This window comes from Panulirus ornatus, chromosome 44, assembly GCF_036320965.1.
Source record: "Panulirus ornatus isolate Po-2019 chromosome 44, ASM3632096v1, whole genome shotgun sequence".
NCBI lineage: Eukaryota > Metazoa > Arthropoda > Malacostraca > Decapoda > Palinuridae > Panulirus > Panulirus ornatus.
Window position 1 is genome coordinate 13,661,027 of NC_092267.1, and position 23,825 is coordinate 13,684,851.

The 23,825-nt window shown below is 41.0% G+C and overlaps 1 protein-coding gene across 10 annotated transcripts in view; it reads right to left on the reverse strand.

The window, feature by feature from the left end:
- Positions 1-123: 123 nt before the first annotated feature.
- LOC139762764 (uncharacterized) overlaps positions 124-23,825 on the reverse strand; it is a 228,242-nt gene continuing 204,540 nt past the window's right edge. For 7 of the 10 annotated variants that reach the window (XM_071687881.1, XM_071687875.1, XM_071687876.1 and 4 more), the window contains 6 exons: positions 23,314-23,531; positions 23,025-23,108; positions 19,760-19,961; positions 19,353-19,578; positions 10,788-10,944; positions 124-8,925 (listed from right to left, as the gene is read on the reverse strand). In XM_071687881.1, coding sequence (XP_071543982.1) covers positions 8,841-8,925; positions 10,788-10,944; positions 19,353-19,578; positions 19,760-19,961; positions 23,025-23,108; positions 23,314-23,531 — 972 coding nt within the window. In that variant the 3' untranslated portion in view covers positions 124-8,840. Of the gene's footprint in view, positions 8,926-10,787; positions 10,945-19,294; positions 19,579-19,759; positions 19,965-23,024; positions 23,109-23,313; positions 23,532-23,825 lie in introns of all 10 variants that reach the window. The other 3 variants (XR_011715830.1, XM_071687880.1, XM_071687879.1) reach the window with 3 other exon arrangements.

Here is a 23,825-nt window from a genome sequence, read left to right on the forward strand (position 1 = left end):
TAAGTTCTAGAATCTTTTGTATTCATTTGAATCTACTCTATTATAATTACCTTTTCTTCTCACCCTTACTATGAAGGTATTGATGAATTTGAGGATAATGGGAAGGGTAGAGATACAACAATCTGAGAGGTGATTCTTTACTTAAAAAGTGACACCTGTTAAATTCCTAATTTACTGTTTACCTCGAAGAGCTGTGAACAGAAACTACACAAACTTTCTGTATGAGAGAAAAGATGACATAGTTTAACGTTTTATCATTCTACTACTGGTAGATTTTGGGGAAGAAATTTTATTGAATGGTACAATTCGTGCTTTGACACAATATTTACAACATAAATTACCTACAAGTTGCATAAGAGAATTACTTTGCTCAGACTGTGAGCTCTATGCAGCTACAGTGCCCATGTCAGGGCTCTAAGCAGCGATGAAAATGGCTTGTTTCATTGTCTTGATTGTTCTACAAAGAGCAAATAGCACAATCCACTGTTTTGATTGACTTAGGAAGCAGCATTAGAGTCAGCAGCATTTTCTGTCGTCTTAATTGCTTTTCAAGGATAGCAGTGTGGACAGCACCATGGAATGTTACCTTGATCGCCCTCCAGAAAGCAGCAGTGACATCAACAGCATCTTCTGATGCCTCGATTGCCTTTCAAGATTACATAAGTAATCAGAAGCAAGGTATGGTATTTAAAGTGACCCTCAAAGAGGAATGATAATTTGAAGCATGTTCAATTGCCTTGAGTAACTATGAAAAGAAGTAGTTACATCGACAGTTTGTGTTGTGCCATGATTGAGTTTCAAGGAGCAATGATGTTCACAGTATGTTGCACTGTTTTATGAACATCAAATGACAGCTGGATGAGAAAATTTCTTTAGTTAAGAGTCAGCCCTGAGCTCCTGCTGGGGTCAGATGTGCTTGTGGCTGGTCAGTTGGCCAATTTGCTAGCAAGCTGGAGCTTGCACTGTCTAAGGTATTCATCATGTCTGGGCAGATGTCTGGAAGATATGTGGCTGAGGGAGGATTGAAGGCTTTGGCGGTCACCTTGGGAGAAGACCTGAAGCTATCAAGCAGCAATTCTGAAGCAGAAGCTTCTTGAACAACTATGGAAGGAATGGCTGGCTATCAAGAGGTGGTCAGCAGGAAGGAAATGAAGAGGAGGCAAGAGGTGGAAAGACACAGTGAGGCAAGTAACAACAAGGAGGCCAGGATTGACAAGAGGAAAAGGAATGATCATTTAAAAGTAAGCAGAAAGAGTATTACTGGGAACCAGACTTAGCAGGTTAGTTAAACAATTTCTTGAAACGGTGTTGAAGTGACGAAGAACCCTGGTGGCGTGAACAACATGGGTAGGAAGAGGTTATACTTCCCATGAGATTCTGTATGACATTTCGTGAACAGTTGATGTGGGCTGCTACATTGAGAAGGCAAAACAGAGAGTTTGAATGACTGCTTAATGAAGGCTGTAATAGGTCCTATTTAACTGTAGCTGGGGAGGAGGCAGTTAAACTCTTGGCAACCAAAGGGTTTGTGATACTGACAGAACCTGAGGACACAGAGTATACCAAGGTGGTGATCATCTTTATCCAGTTTTGCTGGACAATGATTTTATCTTAGATGATGGAAGATTTGTTTGGGCAAAACAACACGAGGTTCAGGGTGAGAAGAAAAATCAGATGGTGGCCTTGATGAAGGGAGACATTCCGGAGAGGATTTTGATTTTGGGAACAGGGTATGAGAGGACTGCAAAGTCTATTGAACCACCAGTATTTTGTTACAAGTGCAGCAGGTGCAACTATATGGCCTGGAAATGTCAGAGTGAGTTTGGTGTTGGTACTGTAAAAAACATAAGTCTCTGGAGTGTGGGAAAAAAACATAATTCTCTGGAGTGTGGAAGTAAAATCAAGTCTAGGCAAAGTTGTGCCATGTTGTAACTGTGGTGGCACACATAATGTGGACTCCTCACTTTGCAGTAAGAGGCCACAGGTGTGTGGAGAGCATCAGCAGAGTGTCAGGGAGGTGCAGCAGTGGACACACCAGGATGTATGAGGAACTGCAGAGGAGATAATACCATCTCCTCTTGAGAACTCGTGGAAGAAGATAGTAAGGAGTGACAAGCTGAAGGAGGCAGAAAATGGTGCAAGGGCTGCACAGACAGCTGGGCCAGACAATACCAAAGCAACTGATAAGTCTGGTGATGTGTAAGAATTAGTAGCTCAATTTATGCAAGAAATTCAGATGCTTAAGATGAGAGAAGATAGTAAAAAATAATAGCCTGTTTTTGTGGCACTAAATATACGTCAACTGAGCGAAATGATGGTAAGTGAGCTGAAAAAAAGTGTGAATAATTTGGACAAATCACCCCAAATGTGTGGGATACCAGAGAGGAGGTGACCTGCAGGTAGGCTGATATCTCTGGGTTCATACTGAAAATAATTGTCTGATGGAGTCAGACAAACCACCTCCATTGTGGGAAGCAGGAAATGTGGATAAGAGAAGGAAATAACCTGCAGGTGGGCTGATATCCTTGAGGAGTGGCATGATATGGTATGAACTAAGGTGAAAGAAGTAATGGAACAGTTTGTAAATGAGAAAATTAGAATGGTCTTTAGTGGGGAAAATGGAGAATAGCAGTTTTAATATTCTTTTGTGGAATGTAAACAGTTTACAATGCAGGACCACAGATGTACATGCCTATGTTTTGTTGCAAGAGGTGGGGGTTATATCTCTACAGGAATGGGCATAAAGGATGGTAGATCGATAAAACTGCGTGATTATCAGTGTTTTTGTCTTCCAGTTAACAGATTAAAATGATATTAGAGGTCTTTTAAATTATGATTGGAAAGATGTGCCAGTAGAACTGGTAACAGCGGAAAAGCACAATGGGACAAAATGTTTGTGTGCTGAAGTTTATATGTATTGTTAATATTAATGTATATCCTCAAAGTTTGGATACTGATGATATGCCAGCATTTCTTCACTGATGCTAGTGTCTTGGTTGGTGATATTAATGCAAGACATGAAGTCCTGGGTACTGTAGGGCCCTGCAATATTCATGGTAGGAGGTGGTTACATTTTTAGGGGAGTCTGATGATGTTAAAATACTGGGAAATGATGAACCTTCCCATATATGTGGAGGAAGATTGGATTAGGTGGTACTCTTCAATACAGGTGAATGAGGACGAGTGCCAAGATAGTTGGGGATTTGTTCAGTAATCACTTTGCATTATGAGTCACTGTACATGTCACTAAAGAAAATCATTGACATAAAAGATATTGCTTGTTGGATGACAATAAGGAGGAACTGATCACTACTGTACAGGATTGGTATACAGGTTATGAACCAAGAGATGTAGATAGTTTTTGATGATTTATTACATATTATTGATTCTGTGGTGATGACCAAAAATTGTAGGTATGAAGGAGAAATGAAAAATGGAAAACATGTGTATTTTAAAGACAAGTTTGTACAAGGTTGGAGTAAATTACTAGGAAAGGTGCATAAAGATTGGAGTGCAAAACCTAATGATAATGAAATTAAGGAAGCACTGAAAGAAACTGCAATAACGTGCACTGAGGTAAAGCAAAAAGCAAGTTATAAGTATTGGATGGACTTTTTATGGAGAACTGGTAAATTTAAGAGCTTGAGTAACATCTGATGGGAATAATAAAGTATGAGGTGTTGGAAGCAAGGGCAACACCCACGCTGATCCAAAAGCCAAGGCCAGCCAACTTACTTAGAAATGGGCTGGAGCGGCCAGTTTTGTAGTTACCACCTGGTAGTGCTGGGCTCATTACAAAGTAAAATTAGGTTTAGGAGGGAACTAGTACTGAGTCAGTGTATGCCGGAGGATGATACATGTGTGCCTATAACAAGAGGGGAATTATTGTATGTGATTAAGAAAGGAAATCAACTGCACCAGTAGAGGATGGAGTAACATATGACATTATCAACTGTTTAGTTAGCAGTAGGGAGACGGCCCCTTCTAGACTTATTCAGTATGTCATACAATGAAGGTTGTATTCCACTTAAGTGGAAAAAAGCAGTAATCGTACCAATATCTAAATGTAATGGGGATTTTCGACCAATATTCCTTACCTCCTGTTTTAATATTGAACAGGTCGTTGTATAAAGTTCGAGATCTTTTATTGCCCAATTAACATGGATTTATGAGAGGAAGAAGCACTGCTGATTGTGTCAGGAAGAGTTTCAGTAACTGTAAGGCTACATGTAGAACATTTGTTGATTTAAAAGAGGCATTTGATAGAGCAAATAAAGAAGTTTTACATGAAAAACTTATTAACTTGGGCATTTCCAGGAAGCTGCTGAAATAGACTGATTATTTAAGTAACAGAAAGGCTAGACCTTGGTTTCAAGGTTGGTATGCAGAAGAGAGACATGGGTTTGGGAACTCCAAAGGGATGTGTCCTTAGCCCTACTTTTTAATATTTTTTTTTTTTTTTTCATACGATTCGCCATTTCCCGCATTTGCGAGGTAGCGTTAAGAACAGAGGACTGGGCCTTAGAGGGAAAATCCTCACCTGGCCCCCTTCTCTGTTCCTTCTTTTGGAAAAAAAAAATGAATATAATAGGTTTGGATGGTATTGCAGTGGAATTTATTAAAAAAGGGGGTGACTGTATTGTTGACTGGTTGGTAAGGTTATTTAATGTATGTATGACTCATGGTGAGGTGCCTGAGGATTGGCGGAATGCGTGCATAGTGCCATTGTACAAAGGCAAAGGGGATAAGAGTGAGTGCTCAAATTACAGAGGTATAAGTTTGTTGAGTATTCCTGGTAAATTATATGGGAGGGTATTGATTGAGAGGGTGAAGGCATGTACAGAGCATCAGATTGGGGAAGAGCAGTGTGGTTTCAGAAGTGGTAGAGGATGTGTGGATCAGGTGTTTGCTTTGAAGAATGTATGTGAGAAATACTTAGAAAAGCAAATGGATTTGTATGTAGCATTTATGGATCTGGAGAAGGCATATGATAGAGTTGATAGAGATGCTCTGTGGAAGGTATTAAGAATATATGGTGTGGGAGGCAAGTTGTTAGAAGCAGTGAAAAGTTTTTATCGAGGATGTAAGGCATGTGTACGTGTAGGAAGAGAGGAAAGTGATTGGTTCTCAGTGAATGTAGGTTTACGGCAGGGGTGTGTGATGTCTCCATGGTTGTTTAATTTGTTTATGGATGGGGTTGTAAGGGAGGTAAATGCAAGAGTCCTGGAAAGAGGGGCAAGTATGAAGTCTGTTGGGGATGAGAGAGCTTGGGAAGTGAGTCAGTTGTTGTTCGCTGATGATACAGCGCTGGTGGCTGATTCATGTGAGAAACTGCAGAAGCTGGTGACTGAGTTTGGAAAAGTGTGTGGAAGAAGAAAGTTGAGAGTAAATGTGAAAAAGAGCAAGGTTATTAGGTACAGTAGGGGTGAGGGTCAAGTCAATTGGGAGGTGAGTTTGAATGGAGAAAAACTGGAGGAAGTGAAGTGTTTTAGATATCTGGGAGTGGATCTGTCAGCGGATGGAACCATGGAAGCGGAAGTGGATCATAGGGTGGGGGAGGGGGCGAAAATTTTGGGAGCCTTGAAAAATGTGTGGAAGTCGAGAACATTATCTCGGAAAGCAAAAATGGGTATGTTTGAGGGAATAGTGGTTCCAACAATGTTGTATGGTTGCGAGGCATGGGCTATGGATAGAGATGTGCGCAGGAGGATGGATGTGCTGGAAATGAGATGTTTGAGGACAATGTGTGGTGTGAGGTGGTTTGATCGAGTAAGTAACGTAAGGGTAAGAGAGATGTGTGGAAATAAAAAGAGCGTGGTTGAGAGAGCAGAAGAGGGTGTTTTGAAATGGTTTGGGCACATGGAGAGAATGAGTGAGGAGAGATTGACCAAGAGGATATATGTGTCGGAGGTGGAGGGAACGAGGAGAAGAGGGAGACCAAATTGGAGGTGGAAAGATGGAGTGAAAAAGATTTTGTGTGATCGGGGCCTGAACATGCAGGAGGGTGAAAGGAGGGCAAGAAATAGAGTGAATTGGAGTCATGTGGTATACAGGGGTTGACGTGCTGTCAGTGGATTGAAGCAAGGCATGTGAAGCGTCTGGGGTAAGCCATGGAAAGCTGTGTAGGTATGTATATTTGCGTGTGTGGACGTGTGTATGTACATGTGTATGGGGGGGGGGGGTTGGGCCATTTCTTTCGTCTGTTTCCTTGCGCTACCTCGCAAACGCGGGAGACAGCGACAAAGTATAAAAAAAAAAAAAAAAAAAAAAAATAGTTTGGCATGAATTTCCTAGAGATACTTGGGTCATAATATATGCTGATGATATCCTGTTACAATGTAAAGGTATGAGTAATATGCAACAGTTTTAAGGATGGTGTATATCAGCACAGTATGATCAGTTATTGACTATGCAGCACCTAATCTCATTACGTACAGTAAGAAGGATATTCACAAGCTTGAAGTCATACAAAACAAGGCCCTGAGAATAGTGTTAGGTTGTCAACAATAGTGTTAGGTTGTCTCATGATTAGAATTCAAATCATGAGAATGAAATTAACTTTACTAAGTATTGAACACAGGATAAATGAACTTGTTGTAGCTGCTGCTCTTAGATCCATTAGGAGATGTGCAGATGACAGACTGTCTTGTCTATCTATATCTCTGACACCTGTTCAAATCGGAACTCCCTTAAAGGGGTGGCCAAAGCAACAGTGTCTCCATAACTAAAGAACTCCAGTGCTGCTTCTTAGCCTTTAGTGCCTCATCCTTAACAGGCCACTGGCAGAGCGCAAGTCTAGTGCAGTGTCGGCAGAGGCATCTATCTAATGTTCCTAATGACTACTCCTGTTTAATACTCCTACCTTCTGCTTCTACCTGATAATCCTGCCTAAATGTTCCTACCTACTACTTCTATTTACTGCTCCTACCATTTTGCCAAAAGGCAGGGCTAGTGCACAGTACTCACCGCAAGAAAATCTAGAGTCAGGAAGAATGAGCGAGATTGTTTGTTTGTGAACAGAATGCCAGTAGTCCACATGTTAGTGAGGCAGAAAGAAAAGACAGCTACCTGGGTCAGAGGAGTGCAACTTGACAACCACTAAAGTGCTGGCTCACTAAGCAAATGTCACTAACCCTCCTGATGCCCAGGCAGGTAGCACTAGTAATATACCTCCTTGGTCTTTGGCTGCCTACCAACTACTACTACTACCTGTCTGATGCAGTGATGTATCTGAGTAAAAGAAGAAATCTTAGTAATGTGTCCAAGTATATAAGTACTTTGTATGATGTTATGAGGGAATATGGGGTTGATAAACATTGTGTTTCCTTACCAACTTACAAAAGGTTTAGACCATGGCAAGATGGATACATCGCAATAGATATCTGACAGCTTGAGTGGAGAAAAGCTGATTGCCATCCCAGTCATTTACAAAATTTTTTTGTGGAGAAAATAGTTACCTTCCCCAAATGTAATTCTGTACATACATACTGCGATGGATCAGTCTTGCATATTGGCTGAGCAGGATGTGGTGTTTTCATAGGGGAATGTTTTAGTAATGAGTGTTTTGCAGATGGAACAATTAGTAAAAGGATTAGTGATAACACCTCATCCATTCTGGCTGAATTACATGCAATCTGTGAGGGTCTTAAGATTGCTATAGAGAAATGTAAAGATCGGTATTTCTTTGTAGACAGTACAAGTGCACTGAAAGCCTTGCAGAGGGATTCATTTGAATGAAGCATCTGATGGTTTGGCCAGAAAAGCCACAGAAAAGATGTTCGTAGATACTGTTAGTTATAAGAGTTTAGTAATTATAAGGAATGAAATGAAAAGAATAAAAGAAGAATGAGAAAATGTAAGTACAGGTGTAATTGCTGAACATAGTGAGACTTTACATCATTTGTATGAGTTAAATAACACAAATGTAACTTAAGGTACAAACCTTACATCAGTGGATAATGTGTTCATGAGACTAAGACTGGGATAGAAATATTATTGGCACTTAAGTGGAGTGACTGGTTGTCCCGGTTAATTTTACCAAATTAGGGATGGACATGCATTATGTACTAGGTTGTGGAAAAAATTCAGCCATACAGAAACAATGAAATTAGTAATTTAAAAAAGCAAGTTTGTTGTTTGATTAATAATGGTGTGATAAAAAAAGTACCTTGCACCAAGGTTGTGACATCCTTGTAATGAGTTCAGGGGTTTTAAAATGAGGGCCATTGTATGTTTGTTTTCTTTGCACTGTACATATCTTGCACAAAAGCGATGATGTTAGTAATTATTTTCTGTAAATCCCACTGGGAGATGATGAAAAAGAGGCGGGAAGTGGTAAACTAACCCATCCTTTTGAGGTAAATATGTCAATAAACATTTCAATTTCAATTTCTTAAATGATGGTGAAACTGCTGCATGGGCAGGTATGGTGAAGGAGATCCATGAAGACAGGCAGGGGATGTGGTGAGCAGATGGGCAAAGTGAGTGTGAAAAAAGTAGTTAGGAAGCACAGACATTCTTGGGGTATTTGGGAACATCAGAAGATGTGGTGCAAGTTGGCTTCACTGTATGGGTCTGATGGGCACTTGAGTGCCCAAATAGGTCAGAGGCCATGTAGAGGTACAGAGAAAGGACAACAGCTGCAGTGTGAAGGTTTAGAGTCACAGAAGATTCAATTCAAATCATGAGTGAGTAATGCATGTTGATAGTCAGTTGAACCAAGCTAAGTGGGTGTGGTTTTGGTAACCCTAAATTGGAAGGAACTTGGCGGCAGTAGATGAATTTGCGAGACGGTCTTGCAGTGTGGGCATGGTGACCTTAGGTAGTGTTGATGCTGGACCTCAAGCATTAAGGAGGCCACAATCAGCTATGGTGATGGTCTTTGAGGGTCTGTACACTTGCGCAGAATCCCCAAGTTGTGTCATCCTGTGGGCAAGAGACCAAAGTAAGGCACAACTGGGTCAGCAGTAATAAGGAACAGATGGGAGATGGCATTAAACCAACTCTTGCTTAAATTCGGGGACACATCTGTTGGATAAGAGTACATTTATGTAAAAGTTAAAACATTTCTATCTCATAGTCTTGTAAGAATATTACTGTGTAATGTGTCCCACCACCTGTACTTACGATGTTTGGATAAAGGATGGGCTTAAAATCTGGTAGCATGTTCTGTTTAGCAAATCCTAAGAGCAATAATTTATCCTCTTGGCCAGCTATCTGTTGTGCTCCTAGCCTTACAAATGTCTATGATGAACTGTGCACCATAATACCCTTAAAATTACTTTGAATATACCAAGAAACAAAATGTAGTCTAGTCAGACCCAATGCTTGCTGTGTATAAGGAGCATGACTAAGTCCGTTACCTTAATGTATGTGCTGGAGCACTGCTGCAAAAGGCTGCAATACTAAAGATAGTGAGACTGAAATAGGACAGTGAAAGGTAATGAAATCAGATCCTTAGAGTAAAATGGTGATAATGGAAAGGCTGACTAAATAAGCAAGACAGGAAACAGTTTGCTTTAAGGTTCTGTGTGAAGAAACTGTAACAGAGTGAAAAGGGTATCTCAGAAAGGGAAAATGTCTGTTATCAGGTGCCCTACAACATGTGTAGTTGAGCTGATGTAGCAAAAAGGTAAATAGCAAGAAATATAAGAGAAGTAAAGAACAGAAATTCATAAATATACAGTATGATACAAAGAACTTGTTGATAAAGAATGGTAAAACTTGGGAGAGTTGAGAGTTGTCATGTGACTAGTGCACAACATATAAAGGGTGAGAAGGACAAAATAGGAAATTGGAAATGCAGAGATGAGACAAAAACACCAATTGAGGACATCCATGGAATAAAGTCAGGTAATGCAAAATAACAAGGCCAAAACAAACTAAGAAGACAATTTGGAAATACTGATTCCTGGGGTTGATCAAAAAACAGAGATGATGCTGAAGTAAAGAGTTGGGTAAGGCATAAAAGCTACAGAAGTCAAGTGACTGTACCAATGAATATAAAAGGTTATAAGAAAGAACCTAACTGCTAAAGGAGTATAAGTTGCAGAGTGCATCAACCATGGCACACAGCTGAAAAAGATACAATGGCTGATGAACAGCAACTTGGTCCAGTGAGATAAAAGGTGGGTGTATGGAACAGTGGAAAACAATTTTTGAAAATTCATCAGAAAGGAAAAATATATTTGCTCCAAAGAGACATGACAGAGTTAACAAGGAAAGTGTGGAACAGGTTAAGAGCTGTGAATTGCTGATGAAGGAGTCTGGTGAGGACACAGAGCAGCACAATTTAAGTTGTTAAGGGTGGTAACCTACCTAGCTCATGTCTGAATGATGTGAGGAGAACGTGGTAGTAAGACAGATACTGCACACTGTATCAATGTATTCATAAAATAGCTGTAAAAGTCAGGTAGTTGAAAGAATAAGAGAAAAGGTGATAAAAAGATATAATGGTGAGATGGAAGTAGTTGATGATATATGGAAGGACATCCTCTCACTAGCTTGACACAACAGATGGTAAAGTAAAATATTCAAAAATAGTATATCATGATGTAAACAACAGATGATGTGACTATGACTGCATCAATATTTGAACCATGTTACACAAATTAAGAAAGGTTGCGAGAGAAACAAGACTATGCTTCTACATATGCAATTACAGAAACATTAAAATGATACACCAGTTTCCACTCTAAGGGAGAGGCCTTCAGGCTGTCATGTAAAAAATGATTCAACACTGCTTCCCTATGATTTCACCTGTATTGTCTCCACAAAGACCCACTTACTTATCCACAAGGTCAAGTCCATCTATGACGTAGGCAAAGACATGGGTGTAGCTGTACTTCTTGACATGGATGAAGAACTGGGAGCCTACCATAAGGCTGCCCTTGTCATTAGTGGACATACAGAGCATCTCCACAGCACCCGGCCGAGGCTCCAGATCTAGTTGAGATAACACATAAAGGTGAGGAATACCACACTTTGGCCCAGTTTACATTATACCTACACTGACATCTAACTGATTGTGGAATGGATGTTGGTCTCAAAAATTCTGTGTTATGGCTGTTTGTTGTATTCTGTACTGTAGAGAATGCATGTGTTTCACTATCAACCCCTCGAGCATAAAGGTAAGACCCTTAGTTATGATGGCTAAGCCTTTTACTTAATCCTTAAATGTCAAGTCAAAAATCTTGCCATTATACGAAAGGGTCATAATGTCATGCTCAGGATTTGAATTGTCATGCCCAAAGGCTGTACCATCATGTTCAAACACTGAACTACTATCTTCAAAGAGTTGAGTGAACTTACTATTTACTTTGTTTGGTATTTCAGAGGCTCTAGAGTAACATTACCAAAAGGATCCCCATGTGAAGCAATGTGGTAACACAATGGTCTGATAAAGTAAGAGTGTATTACATAATCCTACGATGAAGCTGTGTTAAATCTATGCCACTTGCTCTGCGATGCAAGCTTATGTAAAAGAGACATCCCGAGCATCTGGTTCACAAACTACCATTCACACAATATTTTCTGAACTTCACTCCACCATACATACACTCACTGGAAATTACAGACCACAAACAAATACAAGCTACTTATTTATCTTTATTTATTTTGCTTTGTCGCTGTCTCCCGCGTTAGCTAGGTAGCACAAGGAAACAGATGAAAGAATGGCCTAACCCACCCACATACACATGCATATACACACACGTTCACACACGCAAATATACATACCTATACATCTAAACATATACATATATACACACACAGACATATACATATATACACATGTACATAATTCATACTTGCTGCCTTCACTCATTCCTGTCGCCACCCTACCACACATGAAATGACAACCCCCCCCCTGCATGCGCACGAGTTAGTGCCAGGAAAAGATAACAAAGGCCACATTCGTTCACACTCAGTCTCTAGCTGTCATGTATAATGCACCGAAACCACAGCTCTCATTCCACATCCAGGCCCCAGAAAACTTTCCATGAATTACTCCAGATGCTTCACATGCCCTGGTTCAATCCATTGACAGCATGTTGACCCCGGTATACCACAATGTTCCAATTCACCCTATTCCTTGCATGACTTTCACCCTCCTGCATGTTCTGGCCCTGATCACTCAAAATCTTTTTCACTCCATCTTTCCACCTTCAATTTCGTCTCCCATTTATATATATATATATATATATATATATATATATATATATATATATATATATATATTTTTTTTTTTTTTTTTTTTTTCATACTATTTGCCATTTCCCGCATTAGCGAGGTAGCGTTAAGAACAGAGAACTGGGCCTTAGAGGGAATATCCTCACCTGACACCCTTCTCTGTTCCTTCTTTTGGAAAATTAAAAAAAAAAAAACAAGAAAGGGGAGGATTTCCAGCCACCCGCTCCCTCCCCTTTTAGTCGCCTTCTACGACACGCAGGGAATACGTGGGAAGTATTCTTAATCCCCTATCCCCAGGGATATATATATATATATATATATATATATATATATATTTATATTTATTTTGCTTTGTCGCTGTCTCTCGCGTTTGCAAGGTAGCGCAAGGAAACAGATGAAAGAAATGGCACAACCCACCCCCATACACAATGTACACACACACACGCAAATATACATACCTATATATCTCAATGTACACATATATATACACACACAGACACATACATATATACCCATGCACACAATTCACACTGCCTGCCCCTATTCATTCCCATCGCCATCTCGCCACACATGGAATACCATCCCCCTCCCCCCTCATGTGTGCGAGGTAGCACTAGGAAAAGACAACAAAGGCCCCATTCGTTCACACTCAGTCTCCAGCTGTCACGCAATAATGCCCGAAACCACAGCTCCCTTTCCACATCCAGGCCCCACACAACTTTCCATGGTTTACCCCAGACACTTCACATGCCCTGTTTCAATCCACTAACAGCACGTCAACCCCGGTATACCACAACGATCCAATTCACTCTATTCCTTGCCTGCCTTTCACCCTCCTGCATGTTCAGGGCCCGATCACTCAAAATCTTTTTCACTCCATCTTTCCACCTCCAATATATATATATATATATATATATATATATATATATATATATATATATATATATATATACATATATATATATATATATATATATTTTTTTTTTTTTTTGCTTTGTCGCTGTCTCCCGCATTTGCGAGGTAGCGCAAGGAAACAGACGAAAGAAATGGCCCAACCCACCCCCATACACATGTATATACATACGTCCACACACGCAAATATACATACCTACACAGCTTTCCATGGTTTACCCCAGACGCCTCACATGCCTTGATTCAATCCACTAACAGCACGTCAACCCCGGTATACCACATCACTCCAATTCACTCTATTCCTTGCCCTCCTTTCACCCTCATGCATGTTCAGGCCCCGATCACACAAAATCTTTTTCACTCCATCTTTCCACCTCCAATTTGGTCTCCCTCTTCTCCTCGTTCCCTCCACCTCCGACACATATATTCTCTTGGTCAATCTTTCCTCACTCATTCTCTCCATGTGCCCGAACCATTTCAAAACACCCTCTTCTGCTCTCTCAACCACGCTCTTTTTACTTCCACACATCTCTCTTACCCTTACGTTACTTACTCGATCAAACCACCTCACACCACATATTGTCCTCAAACATCTCATTTCCAGCACATCCATCCTCCTGCGCACAACTCTATCCATAGCCCACGTCTCGCAACCATACAACATTGTTGGAACCACTATTCCTTCAAACATACCCATTTTTGCTTTCCGAGATAATGTTCTCGACTTCCACACATTCTTCAAGGCTCCCAGAATTTTCGCCCCCTCCCCCACCCTATGATCCACTTCCGCTTCCATGGTTCCATCCGCTGCCAGATCCACTCCCAGATATCTAAAACACTTCACTTCCTCCAGTTTTTCTCCATTCAAACTCACCTCCCAATTGACTTGACCCTCAACCCTACTGTACCTAATAACCTTGCTCTTATTCACATTTACTCTTAACTTTCTTCTTTCACACAGTTTACCAAACTCAGTCACCAGCTTCTGCAGTTTCTCACATGAATCAGCCACCAGCGCTGTATCATCAGCGAACAACAACTGACTCACTTCCCAAGCTCTCTCATCCCCAACAGACTTCATACTTGCCCCTCTTTCCAAGACTCTTGCATTTACCTCCCTAACAACCCCATCCATAAACAAATTAAACAACCATGGAGACATCACACACCCCTGCCGCAAACCTACATTCACTGAGAACCAATCACTTTCCTCTCATCCTACACGTACACATGCCTTACATCCTTGATAAAAACTTTTCACTGCTTCTAACAACTTGCCTCCAACACCATATATTCTTAATACCTTCCACAGAGCATCTCTATCAACTCTATCATATGCCTTCTCCAGATCCATAAATGCTACATACAAATCCATTTGCTTTTCTAAGTATTTCTCACATACATTCTTCAAAGCAAACACCTGATCCACACATCCTCTACCACTTCTGAAACCACACTGCTCTATACATATATATATATATATATATATATTTTTTTTTTTTTGCCACTGTCTCCCGCGTTTGCGAGGTATATATATATATATATATATATATATATATATATTTTTTTTTTTCTTTCTTTTTCCAGACATATTCGTGCATTATCAAGGTAGTGTTAAGAAAAGAGGACTGAGCTTTAGAGGGAATATCCTCACTTTTTTTTTTTTTTTTTTTTTTTTTTTTTTTTTTTATTTTCCAAAAGAAGGAACAGAGAAGGGGGCCAGGTGAGGATTTTCCCTCTAAGGCCCAGTCCTCTGTTCTTAATGCTACCTCGCAAACGCGGGAAATGGCAAATAGTATGAAAAGAAAAGAAAAAAAAAAAATATATATATATATATATATATATATATATATATATATATATATATATATATATATTTTTTCTTTCTTTTTCCAGACATATTCGTGCGTTATCAAGGTAGTGTTAAGAAAAGAGGACTGAGCTTTAGAGGGAATATCCTCACTTGGCCCCCTTCTCTGTTCCCTTTTTTTGAAAATGCCGCTAGGCAACTGGAGTGGATGATATTGCAGTTGAATTTATTAGGAAGGGGGTGACTATGTTGTTGATTGGTTGGTAAGGATAGTCAATGTATTTATGGATCATGGTGAAGTGCCTGATGACTGGCAGAACACATGTATAGTGCCACTGCATAAAGGCAAAGGGTATAAAGGTGAGTGTTCAATCTACAGAGGTATATGCTTACTGAATATATCTAATACATTGTATGGAAGAGTATTGATTGAGAGGGTGAAGGTATATACAGAGCATCAGAATGAGGAGGAAAAGTGTGATCTGAAAATGGTAGAGGATGTATGTATCAGGTGTTTGCTTTGAAGAATGTGTGTAAGAAATACTTAGAAACACAGATGGATCTGTAAGTGGCACTTATGGATCTGGACAAAGCACATGACAGGGTTAAGAGAGATGCTTTGTGGAAGGTCTTAAGAATATGGTATGGGAGACAAAGCTGCTGGAAGCATTAAGAAGTCTTTTTCAAGGGTGTAAGGGATAAGTATGAGTGGGAACAGAGTTAGCGAATGATGCTAAGTGAAGGTCGGTCGACAGCAGGGATGTGTGATGTCACCATGGTTGATTAATTTGTTTATGGATGGGATGATGAGGGAGGTAAATGCAAGAGTCTTGGAGAGAGGGATGAGGATGCAGTCTGCTGGGAAGTAGAGGGCCTGGGAAGTGAGTCAGTAATTGTTTGCTGATGATACAACACTGGTGGCTGATTCGAGTGAGAAACTGGAGAAGTTGGTGACTGAGTTTGGAAGAATATGTGATAGGAGAAAGTTGAGAGTAAATGTTAATGAAAGGAAAGTTATTAGGTTCAGCAGGGTTGAGGGACAAGTTTGTTGGGACGTAAGTTTAAACGGAGAAAAATTGGAGGAAGTGAAATGTTTTAGATATCTGGGAGTGGACTTCTTAGAAAATAGAACCATGGAAGTAGAAGTGAGTCATAGGGTGGGGAGGGGGTGAAGGTTTTGGGAGCAATGTAGAATGTATGCAAAGAGAGAACATTATTTCAGAGGGCAAAAATGGGTATGTTTGAAGGAATAGTAGTTCCAACAACATTATATGGTTGCAAAGCATGGGCTATAGATAGGGTTGTGTGGAGGAGGGTGGATGCATTAGAAATCAAATGTCTGAGGACAAAATGTGGTGTGAAGTGGATTGACTGGGTAAATAATGAAAGGGTGAGAGAGATGTGGGGAAATACTTGCTTGTTGATTTCCAAGTTAGTAAGGTAGCACCAGGAACAGATGAATAAAGGAGCCTTGTTTGCTCACATCAGTTTTCTAGCTGTCATGTGTAATCATCTGAAACTACAGCACCCTATTCACAACCTGGCCCCACACACCTTTCTGTGGTTTCCCCTGGCTTCTTCATATGCCCTTGTTCAGTACACTGACAACACATCATTCCCTGTATACCATATTGCTCCAATTCACTCTATCTTATGCACACCTTTTATTCTCCTCCTTGATCAGGCTCTAACCACTCAAAATATTTTTCTCTCCATCCTTTCATTTCTAGTTTGGCCTTTTCTGTTCTCCTTTTCCCCTCCACTTCTGACACACATATCCTCTTTGTCAACTTCTCCTCACCCATTCTCTCCATATGTCTAAACCATTTTGGCACACCCTTTTCAACTCTCTCAACCACATTTTACTTATCACAGGTACACAACCAATTTTCTGGCACTCTTGGCTCCAAACCCTTGCCGAATTAACCATTTTGCAGGACCAACCATGGTCACGTAATAATAATTCGTCAACACACCTCTAGCCCACTAATTATACATCTCCCATGTGTCTAAAGTATACCATAGACTGCTAAAAATTTAAATTAAACAAATATTAAATGTAAATCAAATAAAAAATGAAATACATTATACACCTGCTCAGGACTGAGATGCTTGTCAGCTACGAGTTTTGCAATTTCGTCCACATACTCGGCAGCTCCTTCATGGATTGCAGGCCGCTTTTCTCCGCACACTTTATTCATGGAAATTCTGTGATGCTTCTTGAATCTTTGAATCCATCCTTCACTATAGTCATGCTCATGTTGTAATTTGAGTTCTTTGTGGTACAACTTAACATGGTCCATTATCAAGCAATCTGACAAGTCCACTCCATCACTCCAATTCTGTCGAAACCATTCCATCATCACTCGATCGTGCTCAGTACTCTTACTATCTTTCATAGTTTCCTAATCATCATTTGCTTCTTGGAATTGCTGTCTGCACAGATTTTCAATATTTTCTTCCTTTCCTTCTTTAAATCATAAACAGTTGATGAAACAATACTGTAGATGTCACACAGCTTACGCACTGAAACACCACAGTTCATTTTTTTCAACAGTTCTGCCTCATCTTGGATCGATATGGACTGATGTTTGCATATGACACCATGAATGACATTCTCATATGTCTTAAAAGCCATAGCTAGGGTTAAATTTGAGCAAAATAAGCTAAGAATCTCACAGAATTGTGGTATCATCACCAACAAGTGCAGTGTAAAGAATGTAAAAAAGCGTGCCCTACACACAATGCCATCTGTGGCTGCCCAGTAAACTAGTCTGGTGGCCATGGTAATTTCAAGTTCCCTCATGTAATTCTGCCCGGACTAAAGGAGGTGCCGAGCCATCAGTTACCAGAAAATCGGTGGTGTACCTGTACCACACCTTTTTCTTATCCCTTCATTACTTACTTGATCAAACTATCTCACACCACATACTGTCCTCAGACATTTCATTTCCAAAACATCCACCCTCCTCCGCACAATCTCATCTATAGCCCATGCCTCACATCCATACAACAATCTTGGGACTACTACACCTTCAAATATACCAATTTTTGCCTTCCCAGTACCATCCATTCTTTACACTCATTCCTTAATGCTCCCGAGACCTTTGCCCTCTCATTCACCTTTTGACTCTTCCATTTGCGGCAATGTCCACTTGTATCTAAAACTTTAAATAAAAATAATTTCTCCATTCATACTTAGGCCCCAACTAATTTGTCCCTCTTCCCTATTAAACCTAATAACCGTGCTTTTGTTCTGATGTACTTTCAACTTCCTCCTTTCATACTTCTCACTCAAATCTGCTACTAGTGCTGTGTGATCAGCAAACAACTGCCTTCTTAACCCAAGCCCTGCTCACCCACTATAGACTGCAGACTCCCCTCTCTCCAAGATCTCTGCATTTACCTTCCCACCACCCCATCTATACAACAAATAAACAGCCATGCTGACATCACATACCCCTGCCACAGACCCATTATTGTGTGGAACCACTCTCCCTCCTCTCTACTTACCCACACACATGCCTTATACTCGATAAAAATTTCTCACTTCTTATAGTTTTCCTTCCACACTATATATTTGTAAGATCTTCCATAAGGCATCTTGATCCATCCTATTATTTACTTTCTCCATTCCTTTCACACTATATATTTGAAAGACCTTCAATAAGGCATCTTTATCCACCCTGTCATATACTTTCTCCATATCTATAAATGCAATAAATCTATAAAGATGTATCTTCCTCAATGAAGAAACTCCTCACCTGCCCTACAGTTATCCTACCTAGAAAAACCCATTCACTACACATCATGATCTGTAGTCTCAGCTAGTGGATGTGACAGACTTCCTGGGTGCTTCAGAAACCCCACAGAAAGGGTAATGGAGTTGGGAGGTTCAGGCTCAGATATATCTTTGTTCGTAAACATGTATCTGGGTACATTCACCATCAAAAGTGTACCCCAGCCCTTAAAATGATGTTTGACAAAAAACATATAGATTATTTGTAAATAGATGGAAAATAATTAACATCATATGAACAGGATCCTACTATAAAGTAAAGTAGGTTTTCTGGTACTAGTAAGGGTAGGTAACCTGTAGCAGGCAATAGTGAGGGTTATTTACCTGTACTAGACAGTGGTGAAGCAGGTTACCAGGACCAAGCAGTAGTGGACCAGGTCACCTGTACTAAGCAGCAATGAGGCAGGTTACCTGTACCAGTAGCAGTGAGGCAGGTTACCTCTACTAAGCTGTAGTGGGGAAGGTTACAAGTACCAGATAGCAGTGGGGCAGGTTACAAGTACCAGGCAGTAGTAGGGCAGGTTACAAGTACCAGGCAGTAGTAGGGCAGGTTACCAGTACCAGGCAGTAGTGAGGCAGGTTACCTGTAACAGGTAGTTGTGAGGCAGGCTACCCGTACCAGGCAGCAGTGGGGCAGGTTACCTGTAGTCTCAGCACTGATGAGCTCGTCGTCTCCCAAAGCAGCACGGCCACCCTCGCCGTCATTGGATTGGAAGTCTCCGCCCTGGAGCCACCAGCCAGGCAGACAGCGGAAGACCTGACTGCCACGGTAACCAAAGCCCCGTGTGCCCGTGCACAGCACCGTGAAGTTCTCACACAGCTGTGGTGCCATATCAGGTCGCAGCTCAATCACCACCCGTGCTGTTTGCTGCAGGCAGCAGGAAGATATAGGTGAAAGCCTCTTGGTAATCATGAACTTCAAACTACAATGCATTTGGTAAGTATAGCTCTCTGTACATTTGAGTGGCAGGTATGAGAAGTTCTGATTACACCTTACTGGGATGTTGGCACTGACAATGATGGAAAGGTAGAAGGGCAAATCTCCTCACCTTGATGCCCTCAATGCTGAGGTCCAGGTAGACTCTTGGGAGTGGCTGGATAGTAGGCATGGGGGCCTCCAGGCTGAGTGCAGGCCGCAGCATGGCCACCTTACTAGCCCTCCCATTGTGGGCCAGACGTCGGCTGCTGTAGTGGCCAGCCAGACTCTGGCTCCGACGGTCCACACATCCCCGCGCCGGGCTGCCCGGGGACCTGCTGCCGGCAGCACCACGTCCTCACCATCACTTAAGCCCTCACTTTACACTCATAAGAACTCTTAACATATTCAACATGAAATGATGCCTTTAAGGCATATAATTTTAGTTCCCAAAATCTATAGATTAATTTGAGGGAAGCATATTTTAGAATCTGTTAAAATCTCTATTTCAACTACCTTTCAAAAATTTAGAATCAGACAAAAGTGCTACTTGACTGTGAGCAGAAGCTGCCGTGTTGTCATGCCACAAGTCAACCCACCAAAACAAGCCACCTTACAGCTACTCTTACCCATGTTAACACTGGCACCATATACGGCCACATTAATCACCAATGTTTCATAAAATGATGGCTGCTATAGTGTGTTAAATCTTAAGATGATTAAATCTGAGAGTCTGACAGGCAGACAATTATGGTGTGGGGGCGAGACTGCCACACCAAGTGCCTATCTCCCTGCCTCATGACACATGTTGTACACATTAACTCATATATCATCTGCCTGCCAATATCTCAAGTTTAGAGATAAAAATTATATCTATTTCTGGCCTTTAATGAAAAAGGTAACATCAAACACATACACCAACACGACGTCTTCTGAACACTAACTACTTACGTGAGCGACAACAGAGGTGTTGATGCAGTGAGCAAGATATTAACACATTATGATGACCCAAACTTAGCGTACGCATAAGGGGGATGCAAACATGACTACCGCAGACTAGCAGTATATGTGGTGTCTTGACAAGACTAGCGACAGGCAACTAGCAGCACGTGTGGACGGTGACTGTCCTCAGTGTTCACAAGAGAGGACTGGTGATGGGTAAAAATTTTGGCCAGCTATGGAAAATTCTAGTCACTAGGTCGGACGGTTTAAATATGGCAAGAACAGCTAGCAGCAAATCAATTTAATGCATAGTCTTGATGTACAAAAAGACTGTAAGAGGTGAGAAAAGCATGAGATCATGAGTCACAGGGATGTGACAGGCACAGACGCCGGCACCACCATGCCTCAAGCCAAGGAGGTGGCCTTTGCACCAGCAACTCATACACTAAAGTCACAAGTACCAACTCATGCCATCCATGACTGGCCAATGTGCCAAGGAATATCACATCACTGTCAGCACATCTGACAAGCCAATCACACACTGTGTCATGTTGGCCATCAGGCTGACTCATCAGAGAAATAGTATGGGTCATGTCATCATTATCAAACCTGACCAGTCAGCCTAGTGGTGTCTCTGATGTCAGTGATGACCAAACAATGATTGTCTGATATTTCATTGTTGCCAGACTGGATGTGCCAGCCAGCAAATGTGAGTTCTTCTGACATCACTCTTCACAAACTTAACAGCCAGTGGTGTCATCACTGTTCCCAGACTTGGCCAGCCAACTAGTCAGTCAGTGTCAATGATGTGACTTACCAAACCTTGCCAGCCAAGCAACCAGTGAGTGCTTGTAATGTCAGTAAGCCAGGGATAAGATGTGTACATGAGCATAAAGACTGAACGACAATGAAGAATTTAACAACAGCAAGGTATCAAGATACCAGGAGCACTGCGTCTGGTGCCAGAGGAGATCAACTGCTCTGGCTTGACCCTTATTCCTCACTGCCATCAGTCAACACTTATCACCGGTAAATGCTTTTTTTGGATGATCTATGACACCATTAGCCTTAACTAGTATATGTACAACCTGCTGTACTCCAATATGGCCAAAACACAATCACATTTGATTAATTTGTTTTGTACACAATTTCTTCTCAGTTTTTAACAAGTACTTTAGTATATACTACCCTGAAGTGCCCCTTGGTTAAGACTGTTTTTAGTGTATCATACTCTGCACCAACATATGGTTGAAATTAATTCAAATCCTATTATCATGTTAAGGATCTTAAGATGATCCACACTGGCTTTCCAGTGAGTGAGGTAGCGCCTTGACAGTCAGGACAGGTAGAAATAGTGGCACTTCCAGGTACTAGAAGAGGTTATATGTGAGCCCTTGAGTTCCTATTGTACTATGGTAATCTCTGTTAACTCTGGAAATTTCACATTAATTCTGAAATTATGAGGTCTGACCATTTCATCAATAGAATGATTAAGCTTTTACTATATGACTGATATTTTATGTGCTTTTAAAGTTCTTTATTAATCTCATTATTCCATTTCAATTCTCAGTGTGTACAAATTATTTTCATTTTGCTTCCAGATATTCATTTCTAGAATAGTATGAACAAGCAACTGTTTGCTTATTAAACCCTTGAGCAAAACAGTACACCCCTTGGGTTTAAATGTATGACCTATGAACCTGGCCCATCACAGAGCATGAATGTACTGACATGCCAACCACATTCCCAGTGGTAAGTGATGGGACATTCAGAAAAACAAACAAGGTAAATACAAATTTTCTCTAAAATTCTACATGAATGAAATAAACATATTGTACATCCCAAAAGAATCTGCTAAGTACAGTAACAAAGCACTGCTACTTTAGTATGAATCAATCAGTTTCATACATCAAATTTTGGTTTCATCTGCCAACATATAAAGACTGGGATATGGGTTACATTTCATCATGAATATTTCAAGCAAAGTGTGTCGGCCATTATCACACCTTAATCTTGCAATGATAATCTCCTTTTGGTTGAGATTGCTTTTAGTGTATCATACTCTGCACCTATCACAACATACAGCACTTTTAATGATATATGGGAACTACGGGTCAGCTGGTCATGAAGTGCAAGCATTTAATGTCGGTGCAGTGAACTTTGTCTGTTGGCAGAAGCAAGTGTTGCAGGGTGTTGGTGCTGAGACGCAGTGCTCCAGGAGTGGCTAGTGTATAATCTGTGCTGTACTAGTTTGCATTAAATATGGTTTATGTGGTGTTGTAACTAGTGGTGTAGTTTGCTGTGGTTTGTGTAGCATGATGGTGGTGTATCACCCTATGATCCAATCCAGTGGTGGTCTTAATCTGAAAGCCCACTGTAGTGTAGAATGGTAGTATACTGTAGTACATAGTGTAGAATAGGGGTAGGGGGTGAGGGTGGAGACCGGCCCCACGTACCGTCCCTCAGGGGTGCTCCTGCCGCTTGGCCCAGGCTCCTCCACATTACAGCTCACTTTAGCCGGCGACGCCTCCGATGATCCTCTGTAGTCATCACACACTCAGTACACTCAACAACCACACTGACACTAAGTAACTTCAATGATATGTTTGATTTCTATCTCGATAATAATTTCTATACTCACATAACGATTGGAAGACAAGAATCTACGACAATTAAGATAAAACCGTTTAAGAACGAAGCCTGAGAACCCCTTCCCTATTTACCTCCTGGACCCGCTGGACGTACCCGCTAGCAGCAGACTTAATGTCGATGGAGTCGAGGTCATCTTGGGAGCGGTTCAACTTGCCTAGTGTGAGGAAGGAGTCAGCAAGGACAGCTCTAGCTGTGGCTAGCTCCTGAGACAGGCGACTCACCACAGAACCTGCCCTCTGGGCCATCTCATGGAGGCCCACCAGTGAAGTCTCCTGCTCTGAGTCCGTCTCAATGCGATCGAGGCCACGAGTCTTTGGAAGAAGGCAGTGATATGAGGGCTATGCAGTTGATACTAAGAGGTAACTATTAAAGATGACACACAAAATTATCCTTATTAATCCCAAGAGCATGATGATGTGGTAAATGTGGCATGTGCATGTCAACACAATTTGGAACATCATAACCTCCTCCCTCTCTACAGTCACACATTTCTATCCAAAATATAATCATTCTCTTATCAATACTGTAAAATACTTTTGGATTTCATAACTCTTGAAATATCTTTAACAAAGGCTTTCCATCATGATGAAGTGCCTTATTTTGAA